This window comes from Gavialis gangeticus, unplaced genomic scaffold, assembly GCF_001723915.1.
Source record: "Gavialis gangeticus isolate Ggan-Ray unplaced genomic scaffold, GavGan_comp1, whole genome shotgun sequence".
Taxonomy (NCBI): Eukaryota; Metazoa; Chordata; order Crocodylia; family Gavialidae; genus Gavialis; species Gavialis gangeticus.
Genome location: NW_017729024.1, coordinates 77,272,570 through 77,283,701, shown reverse-complemented (window position 1 = coordinate 77,283,701; position 11,132 = coordinate 77,272,570). Strand labels below are relative to the sequence as shown.

The window sequence follows — 11,132 nt, the reverse complement described above, 5'->3', positions numbered from 1 at the left end:
TGCCGCTATACCTGCAGCCTCTGCCAGAGCTGCAGCCAGGGAGCAGAGGGGAGGGGCCAGTTCTGCTGTGGAGACCCACCCAGCCCAGAGAGCATGCTGGGATGCTGAGGGAGTCTGATTTAACTTAAACTAGCAACGGGTCTGGGACAGACATTGCATAAACAGGTTTGAGCCAAATCAGTTAAGTCTAATACTACATTCAGCCAGGTTTATCTCAAACCCATAGGCGATTGGTAGGGGTTGCACGTGCCCCCCATGACAGGGCCGGTGTCCCCCCAGTGTGTAACACTGATGCTGTTGGTAGGGCTGGTGCTCCCCCTGACAGGGCTGCCACTGCTGACGGCTTCTGTGGGTGCCCCTCAGGTTCAGGAGGCACCAGTCACTCATGCTCAAACGGGTTTCAGCCATTTTCAAACTGGTTTATGTGCACTGAACATCTGTTCTGTTACAGGTTTAAACCAGTTTCTGATCAATTAAACCAGTTTATGTGTAATGTCTGTCCTTAGCCAATATGTTCTTCTCCCGTTGACTCCTCAGGTTACTGAATTGTCAGTTATAAAGTGTATAAGTGACCAGACTCACACTTATTTATCAAACATTTAAAAACTTACTGTCTGGAATGGCCTAAATTTTATTTGATTGCTTTTCTAAGACTTCCCACACTTCTCTATGTAATCTGTTGCTTACAAAGTGATTGTCTTCTATAGTATCCGAGCACTTTGTAAGGTTTATTTCAATCGCAGTGTAAAACTGTGTGATCTAGTTTAATTGTTTCAGGCAATATTTTCTTATTTCTTCTTCGTCCAGGTTCTATCTCCTTCCCTTTCTGTCTTTGTTTATATTGTGGCTGTGGGCGAGCTAAACTGAAAGCCTTACAGAAACAAAGGAGGCCTGTAGCCATTCTAACCTTCTCAAGTGAGTTCATAGCCTTTGGACTGCTAATGGCAATGGTCTGCCTCCCTCTGGGTGTCACCTTCAAGACAGAGTTTGGTACTTCTAGCAGAAAAAATGTAGTTGTCTGGGGAAGTGATCACTGATGGAGGTGAAGAGGGAGAGAATGAGAAGGAAGGGCAAGATAATCCATTAGGCATCTTGGAAGAGTTTCTTGAAATGCTTTCAAAATTGGGACTAGGGCTTTTAATTGTGAATCCAGTATTTATGGAGCACTGGGATTAAACATCTTCAGTTACCAAGATTGTTCTTTAAAGACTGATGTGCCTTTTCTTACCTACCTACTGGAGAGCTCATGCAGAAAGTGCGGCAAGTAGATTCAGTGGGGTAGGAGGCAGATTAAGATGCAGAAGCTGCCTTTGAACACTCTTTAGCTTGCTTAACGCTGGTAACTATCCTTTGCTGCAGGGGTATCAAGCTGTCTAGAATCAGGCCCACAGACCAGCCCTCTATGCTAGAGCCATCACATGCCCTGGACTGGTCCTGTTTGCTCACCAGCTTCCCGTGTATACTGCACACAGCAAGCAGAAGACTGGGACAGACACATGCTGCATGTGGGACACGTACTAGAGCAACAGGCAGCACCACGGATTGGCTGACAGGCTGAATCCAGCCTGTCAGCCATATCTTTGACACCCCTGCTCTACTGAGTGAAACAGTAGTCAGATGTTTACAGTGTAAGTAAGTGGCAGCAGTTGGTTCTCCTGTCTCCACATGATTTGTTTGCATAACTAACTTAGAGCTAGGGATAGGGGAGGCAAATACTTTCCTGTTTGCCGTAGCCTTGGGTTGTTAGTGCTAGAATCATAATAGCAGCCAGGGGGTCACAGGCTTTTCAGAAGATGATGAAGAAACTGCCTTGGATGTAATCCTACAAAGGCAGAAACAAGTTAAGAGTGCACGTACAGTTAATATATATGCAGAGCCTGGAGACTGGCTTCTCTGACCCCAGGCCCGTTTTGTGCCTCTTTTCTTTGAGAGGTATTAGATGAGAGCACCTAGAAGAAGGCAGAAACACGAACAGGGCCCGGGAATCCTGATCCTGTGCTTTAACTTACAGCCATATTCCTGGCTGCAGGCCCACATATGTAGAAATACTGTGTCCTCCTCCTTTGCTGATTAGATTTCATCTTCATTTTAATACTGTTGCTGGTAAGTGTTTGACCTAAACAAAACCTGTAGCTTGCACAAGTTGCAGTTTCCTGCTTTACAAACCATACAAGACCTTGAAATGAACAGATTGCCCATCTATCTGTGTTATTGTAAGAGTAACATTTGTTTAAGAACTTTACATAGAGCAGGTTGACTAATGCTCAAGATATTTAGAACATCAAATAACTATCAAAGTAATGGATACCTAGCACTTATGAAGCTGTGAAGATTAAAACATCTGTTAAAGTTTTTGTCTATTATCTCTATGCCACACCTTTGTGACATAAGGTATTGAGAAAAACTGAGGTGGGGAGAATTTATGTTTTGTCTGATACCACAGGAAGCAGTGTCAGAGCAAGGACTGGAATTAAGGTGTTCCTGGCATCCACTTCTGTGCTCAGATCATCAGCTCCTGGGTCTAATTACAGTGCATGAAGCTAGATCCTGGATGTACCTTTGATGTATCACTGTACACAGTCAAACTTGTTGTAACACTGTTTAATTAATGAGTGGAAGGAAAAATCAGTAATGCAGTAGTTACACAGGTATTTTGTGTCCCAATTAACTTTTATTCATTGTCACAAATACCATGGTGTGCTAGTCACCAAACCAGAGCTATGGCAAAGCATCCAAGCATCCAGAGACCCAGAACCACTGTTTAGTCAGCAAATGGAAGTCAGTCTCATCAGACTGTGGGAGTTTAAGGTCAGGATTATATTTGGATTTAGTTAATTTATATCCATAGTTGCTGTCATAGTGCCTGTCAGAGCAGCGGGATGAGTGTCAGTGTTAGAGGTGGGTACATGTAACCTATTATGTTTCTTTTCCAAAAGAGGTCTTTGGGTAAAGAGTGTGGAATCTTTTCCTTTTCTTACTGATCATTTTTGCTCTTTCACCTTTTCTTCCTGCGGCAAAACTAGTTTGAAAGGGGCATCAGAACAAATTAGCGATGCTGACAAAGAGAATACGTGTCAGATTTGTTGCATATTAAACCACTGCCAGTAAGTAGATTTAATTGTAAATGTGAAACTTATTCCAAATAAGAGATTTCACTCCTTGACTGGCTTTCCAGTATATTGGTTTCACTATCAAGAGACTCTCCAATACCCTCTTTTACTGTGCTCTGTCTCTAAGGAGTTTTATTTCCCCTTCTTCACATTTCAAGAATGAAATCCATTCATGCATCCAAAATTTTAAATGTTCCTTGAAGCGTTAAGTTGTGTTGAAATGGCCTGTCTTGTCTCCTGCATATGATTATTGGAGACCTGTAGATTTTGGTACAAATAATAAATGAAGGATTGCAGCTTTTTTGTTGCAGAACAATTACAAGGGATTGCTAATCAGTAAATGAGGGTAGGCACCTGCTAACAAATAGCATATTTTGATATTTGATCCATACCGGTATGGGTCAATAGGTTTATAGTTGTGAACCTATTACAAGCACATATGAAGGAGAAATGTGACCCCATACCAAGAGAAAGAAACTGCTAGTCAGATCATCTTCTTCCAAAGCAAGGACAGTTGGCAACCATAGTGTGTTATTTGTGTCTTTGAAATAAATACAGTCCAGACAAGGAGGAAGATGTGTAAGGCTCTGTGCACCGTTCCTTCCTAGGGCCATTACGTACATAGGGGCTGTAAAGGCTGCACCATTTTAATGAATAATGAAACCTTTCCCTGCAAGATGCCTGGCTAAGGTTCCTTCTCTTATCTCATATTTCCCCAAAGCGGACAGGGTGTCCCTGCAGATGCATAAAAAGAAACATCCTTCTGCCACCCTCACATGTGGAGATGCAGTTGTCCCTGAAGCAAAGCCTGCTAGAGTAAAGAGAAGGTCTTCGGGTTTTGTCCTACCCTGCATGTCTGCTGAAGGGCCAGGCACGAACTGGAAATGTCTTTCTGTTGTTTTACTTGCTAAATAGGCACTTCACTTACCTATGGTGAGGCTTACTCAATGCACTGGAAATACTTGGAGATCCTCAGAGGAAATGTTCCTGTGTCAATGCAAACTGTATAGCATTGTTTATATGTATGTATGTAAATGAGATGGTGATTTTGTTTATAAAGCACCCCTTTTCTGTCAGTGTGCTTATGGTGCTGTACAGTGGGGAGATTATAAAATACTATAATTTTAGCTTCAATTTAAAATATTTTTTGTTAAACTAAACAAAAGGTACAAATTTAAATGCGTTAATTCTGTATGTGGGGGCATACACCATACATATAATTTACGTATCTCCTTTAACATCATTACAGAGTGGTGATTAATGTGCTAACGGTCTCTCTTCAAAACCTGTTGTCTTGCTCCTTTTTATTTTAGTGTCACTTTGTTTTTGCAGACAGTAGAGGAAATAGAAGGTGTACTAGGACGGGACCTTTACCCAAATTTCTCTGAAGAAAGATCTCGATGGGAAAAGGAGCTGGCTGGCTTGAGGGAAGAGAATGAGAGCCTCACTGCCATGCTGTGCAGCAAAGAGGAGGAGCTGAACAGGACCAAGGCTACCATGAATGCTATCCGGGAAGAAAGGGACAGATTACGCAGAAGGGTAAGTCTCCCCCTAACTGTCTGCCCAGTTTATAGAGGGTCCTTTCTGGGTACAGCGATCTGAACAAGTCCTATCCTGTCTACATAGCCAGATGAGTTTGACACCCCTGTCCTACAGAAGAGCAACCACTAGCTTGAATACTACATTTCTAAGAGGTCAATGCTTTTCAACAGTTAGCCTGTATCTGCTCCTGCCTGGCCTCGAATGCCCGCTCGTGCGCCGCCTTGGCACAGGCAGTAGAGGATGTCTGCTCTCTGGCTTTGTGGGTTCCCCACGATGGGCTTTGGTTGTCCCTCTGGCTTTCCCTGAACTCGCCTGCCATGTCTTTGAATGTTAAATCAATGGGGGGTTCAGCCTCGAAGTTCCCCTCAGGGATGACGACTCTGCTTGCAGGATGTTTGTGGGGCTTTACCTCCCCTACACCCCAACCTTATACCAGCCTCTGGCAGGACGCCTGGTCTTGGAATGGAACCCTCCGGTATGGATGTTTCTTGCGCGTGCTCTGTGGTATCATCACTCCTTATTGCCCTAGGCAATATCCCCCCTACTCCTTGGGGAAGGATGGTCAGTTGCCTCAGGCCCTTGATCTGGAACCCCCTTGAGCGGGTCAGCTCTACTCCTGGAGCCAACGGGGGGGGTGGGGGGGTGCCCCTGTCCTGTTGGGCAGGGGTAAAGAAAATAAAATGAAGAAAAGAAGAAAAAAATATAGAAGAAAGCCCCAAGGGACCTTCCAGTCCAGCGTTCTACTGGCTGGCTGTCTAAGCCCTCCTGCCCATGCTTGGTAGTGCTCCTTCGATGCTGGTCCTTTGGGGTCCCCTTATCCTTGCTGCCCCCAGCCCGGCTCCCCAACCTGGTACCTGGGAGCGATCATGCAGGGAGACTCCCGTTCCCTCGGGGTCAGCTTCAACCTCTCCCTCTGTTTCACTGCACCTGTCGTGCTGTGGTTCAATGGCTCCACCAGCGTGCGTCCCCAGCAGTTTTAGGGGTGAGTCGCCCCAAATACTCGTCCCCTTTTGGGGCTCAATTTCAATACCCCAGGTGGGGAGATCCTTTGCAGCCTCTGCTGCCGTTCGCCGTCCGGGCGATCCCTGATCACACTGGCTCCGTCCTTTGCCAGCGCAGACAGGCTCCATCTCCTCACTCACTCTCTCCTCCCTGTTGCCGGCAGCTGCTTTTATCCTTGTCAGCTGGTACGTCCTTGTGATGTCACCTGCTGGCCTTAATCACATAAAGGCACAACTTTTAAACTGCGTGGGCTTTTCCTTTCGGCATTCCAGCGTTGCTTCTCCTGCAGGTAAGTAAATGTTTTGCCTTTTTTCCTCCATTTTGGTGTCTTTTTCAGTGCTGAGCCCCGCAGGCGGGGTTTCCTGGTCCTGCTTCTCATTATCCCCAGGACAGTATCCTTTGCTATTTCAGTCCTGCAAATATCTAACCATAAGTTGTCTTGCATGGCAAATCTTTCTGTTCATATGTAACATAATTAGTGTATTTTCTACTAAGACTGATTATACCTGTGATCTGTTGTGGTGCTTAACTACATTATTATGTACAAATGTATATATGAAAATGGAGTTTGTATTTGGCTTTTTTTTTCTCTTGCACCATTTTTGTCTTCCATAAAGTATAAGCAGTTCTCAGCTCTGAGATCTTCAGACTGGATATTTAATAATATTTTTTCTTTAGCTAGGGCTTTTGATGTGTCTTGAGATATAGACAAAGTTAATTGAATGCTTCATTAGCTTCTCAACATGATAATGTTCATTTTTTTCTTTTAATTATACAAATTCACCTCAGGTAAGTATAATAACAGCTGGCACAGTGTAAACCTTATTTTTGATGCATTATATCATTATCTCTTTATGCCATGTCAGCTCTCAATATTTTTTTTGAAAACTCCTTTCCTTGCCCATGAGCAGTCAGAAATTGAAATGTCAGAAGAAGAAGCACTAGAATGAATGATTTTTTTTAAACCTGTATTTAAGAAACCTGGGCAGTTGCACATTGACTTCCATACCTGATAAAATAACAGACGTTTATAAGACACCTAAATGATATAACAGGATCTAACTGGTGTAGTTCCTGCAAAGGAAAGCTGTTCATCACAAATATAAATATTTGAACATATCAGTAAAATAAGGTAGAAATGACTTCTCTCTCTTTTTTTTCCCCAAGAAAATAAGGTAAATGTTTTCAGTGTCACTTTTGTATTTAAGATCCACTGGTATATCAAAGGCCTGTGCCTTACTCCTGGTCTAAAAGGATCATATATAGGGGTCTGTCTTTATAAGGGAAATATTTCCACAGTTGCTACTACTGGGTCAACTCCAAAGAGTGGTTACACTGGTAGCACAGATCTGGCTGCTGTTTGTACTTTGAATGCCATATCATATGGTCATATACTTGGAGCAGGTTTAATCATTTGGCTCCAAGGCTGTGGCACTAGATAAAATATATATATATCACTGGGCAGGAGAATGGATAGCGAGGGAAAGGAAATAATATTGATGAGAACAGTAGCCAGGGAGGCAATAGTGAAAAGACTATGCCTAATCTACCTAACTGGGTGTAGTCAGGAATTAACAACTGAAATGTTTTGACACTCATGTGAGGAGGTTGGGCAAAAAAAATTGTTGATTTTGAATTCCTGGTGCAGGAAGTGAAACCGGACATTATTAGGGTAACAGAAATGTGACAGACTAGTAGTTGAGGTTACAGCACTGGTATTGAAGGGTTTATGCTGTAAGGTGAAAAGACGAAACTAAAGTAGAAGCTAGAGGAAGAGGTCACCACTGTATGTTCATTATGTGATAAACTGCAAAGAAATAAGACTGAATCTGTTTGGGGCCACACTTAATATACAGAACAATTAGTTTATTTCCCTTTGGAGCAATCTGTTTATTCTAGATGACCGTGTCAGTAACACTGTGTAATAGTTGCGCTAGAAAGCATATTTGCATTTATAATGTGACCTGTGTCCATAGCTGCTACATAATAAATGCTTTCTTTGACCCTTTACATACCAACCCTGTACCCAGAGTCACTTTAAGTTATTTCCCTTGAGGGTGGAATGGGAGACCCTGCTAAAACTTAGGTTTTGTTCTACACAAATTAAATTGGGTGGAGAAAATAAGTTGAAGTTGACCAAATCAATAGGTCTGTTACTTTGGCCCAATGTTTATAATCAAGCAAAGTGCTCTCAATAGGTTTTCTGAGGCTTGTTAGAGAGTTAATTGAATTAGATATTTAATGCATTCAGTTAACAGATTGTGCTGCTTTGCAGAGCAGTAGCTAAGAAATGAGTTGCATACGGATTTTTGTTTCTCACAGGTCATTAGTAAATGAGATAATCATTTATTTCAGTGGGATGCCCCTAATGTAGCTGCTAATTTCACTATGCAGAGGTCTACTTTTCTCTGTGTGACGTATCCATTTTATAAGTAAATGCTTCTAAGTCTGGGGCCTTTACATACACACATGCTCATGCACACATGCTTCATTCTGATCTTATATCAAAGGCCTGTGCCTGAAGCTTGGTCTAAAAGGGACACATATAGGGGTCTGTGCAAAAATCTAGTTGGTCTAATAAAAGTTACCTCTACCACAAGTTGTGATTCCTATAACAATAGGAAGCAAAATTTCCCTTGGTGCAATTTAATACCATTGTTCCATTTTCTGTACCTGGTGGCCACACAGAATAGTTGGTCAGCATCCTCTTAATAACCACCATATAGGTATTTGAAGACTGTTATCAAATGCCCTGTGGCATCTCTAGTGGACGCTGTGAGTACCACACCACCCCCTTGGGGTCCCCCAACTCACTTGCCACGACTTCCTGTTACCTGAAGAAAGGAGGGGTTCAGTGGTGTTCTTCTTCCCAAGTGACCTGATGATGGGGGTACTCACAACAGGGCTGCAGTGTTCCTCGGGGCTTTGTCTCCCCTATACCCCGTCCACTTGCCAACCACTCTGGTGTTCTGCTCATGGTTCCACGATTCCCAGCAAGCCCCCCTTTTAACGGGGTCCGGCGTCAGCTTCAGCACTGGTCAGTTGCCTGTATGTTGTGGCGCCGGGAGCCTCAGACCCTTATCCCAGAGGGATGAGCTCCCGTTCTCTGGCGTCCTTCTCCCACCAAGGGAGAGGGACACTCCTGTGAGCTTTGTAATTAAGGTGGTTGGGGAAAGACCATACCCAGCCTGAAGCAGGATGCTGCTTCCCCTGCTTTGAATGCGGTGGCAGAGCCTGCAGTGCTGCTATTACCAGCCTTCAAAGTGACCGCCTGCTTGGCGAGCTCCCCACTGGTTCTCTCCTTCTCTCACCCTGCTGGTTTCCAGTGGGGTTTTTGAATTTCCTGTGGCAGTGGCACCAGCTGCTGCAGTTAGCCAGGCACTGCCCCACCCAGGAAACAGCTGTTTGAAGAGCTGGCATAATGCCAGCTCATGCAGCTGCAGCTGTGTCTTTGGCTCCGCTCCCGGAGGTAAGTTTACCAGGGCACAGGGGGCCTGCTTGTTCACCCTGGGGATGCCCCCAGCACCCTTAGCGCCTGTGGGGACTTACCACCACATACCTCCCCCCTTAAGCTGCCTTGTGGCATTTTGACATCTTGCTGGGGATCCCAAGTTGTCTGGTGTTTCCTCTCATGTGCTTGGCGTGCCTTCTCAGCTGGATCCTCCGAGCTGATATATCTAGAGAGGAAATCCGCCACAAGGTTATCTTTGCTGGGGCGGTGCATTACCGTGAACTTGAAAGGTTGAAGAGCGAGTGCCCAGTGGGTTATGCAGGTGTTCTCTATCTGTGTTTTGGTTAACCACTGCAGTGGGTCATGATCCGTCACCACCAGGAACTCCCAGCCCATCAGATAATATTTAAAATACTCTACTGCCCAGTGTATGGCTAGGCATTCCCTCTCTATGTTGGCATACCTGGTTTCAGTTTGGCTAAGTTTGCAGCTTGCAAAATGTGACCAGGCGCTCATCTTTCCTCCATCTTTGTAGTAAGACTGCCCCTAGGGCACTGCCAGATGCGTCGGTCTATAAGATAAAAGGAGCAGAGAAGTCAGGAGTATGTACTACCACATCGCGATACATAGCCTCCTTCAGATCCTCAAAGCTTTTTGTCATTTCAGACATCCATCTTAGCATCCCTGATGCCTGTCCTCTGAGTGTATCTGTGAGGGGTGTGGTGAGCATTGCAAAGTGTAGTATAAACCTGCGATAGTAGTTGATGAGCCCCAAGAAGGACCGGAGTTGGTGACGGTTGCGCGGCTCTCGGAAACGGTGTATTGCATCCACTTTGTCCGCGAAGGGTCAGATAGTTTCCCAGCCGACACAAAACCCCAGGTTCTTGGTCTCTTTACCTGCCAGTTTACATTTTTTTTGGATTAGCAGTCATACCGACCGCTTTGAGCTCTCCCAGGACAGCCCTCAGGGCATCAAGGTGTTGTGGCCAGTCTGAGGTGAAGATGATTATGTCATCAATGTATGCCGCCGTGTATGCTGCATGTGGTGCCAGCAGGGAATCCATAAGCTTCTGGAAGGTGGCTGCAGCTCCATTCAGCCCAAAGGGCATTCATACAAACTCAGGCCCCAGGGTGCTCCGAAAGCTGTCTTGGTGCACTCAGCCAGTCTCATCAGGATTTGCCGGTACTCTTTGGCTAAGTTGATAATGGATGTTTACCTTGCTTCCCCGATTTTCTCAATGAGGTGGGTGATGTGGGGCATGGGGAAGGGGTTGAAGGTCGCTAGTGCATTCAACTTTTGGAAGTCGATGCACAGGTGGAGTGACCCATCGGGTTTGGACACTGGGACAATTGGACTGTGCCAAGGATAATTCCTTCCTTCCACATCTTTTCTATCTCTTGCTGTGCTTCCTGTTGTAATTGCTGAGGTATAGGCCTCCATCATTCCCTGACTAGTGCAACCAGCAGCATTTTGATCTTGTATTCTATTCCTCATGCCCATCCCAGGGTTTCTTGGAATACATCCCAGAAGGTTTCTATCATCCCCGTCAGCTCCCGCCATTGCTTGGCATTCAGATCTTCCCCCAGCTGAACTTGCACCCTCTGTGTTGTTCCATCCCCTAACTCAGGGCAGGGGGGTTCCAACTCCTCCCCTGCTTCCTCGTGTTGCGCCATCCAGCCCTTATGGTGCCCTCCATTCTTTGAGGAGGTTGATATGGTAGATTTGGTACTCACGGGAGTGCCCGGTCTTGAGCACCTCATAATCTACTGGACCTACCTGACGGGTCACTTTAAATGGGCCTTGCCACATCGAGAAGTGCTTAGTCGTCAAAGCTGGAAGCGATATTAATAATATGTCTCCAGGTTGGAATGTCCTGGGTTTCGTTCTTTGATTATACTGGGTCTCCTGCTGTTCTTGCATGACTTGAAGATTCTGGCAAGCAATTTGCTGGGCCTTGTTTATGTGATCTTGTAGTTCCTGTCGATTTATCTTTCTGCTATCATTCCTGGTCCCACTGGCCTTTCCC

At 45.0% G+C, this 11,132-nt stretch overlaps 1 protein-coding gene across 2 annotated transcripts in view; it reads left to right on the top strand.

Moving 5' to 3' along the window:
* MCC (mutated in colorectal cancers) overlaps positions 1–11,132 on the top strand; it is a 377,421-nt gene that overhangs the window by 282,905 nt on the left and 83,384 nt on the right. For both annotated transcript variants that reach the window (XM_019517272.1, XM_019517273.1), the window contains one exon: positions 4,443–4,649. In XM_019517272.1, coding sequence (XP_019372817.1) covers positions 4,443–4,649 — 207 coding nt within the window. The remainder of the gene's footprint in view (positions 1–4,442; positions 4,650–11,132) is intronic.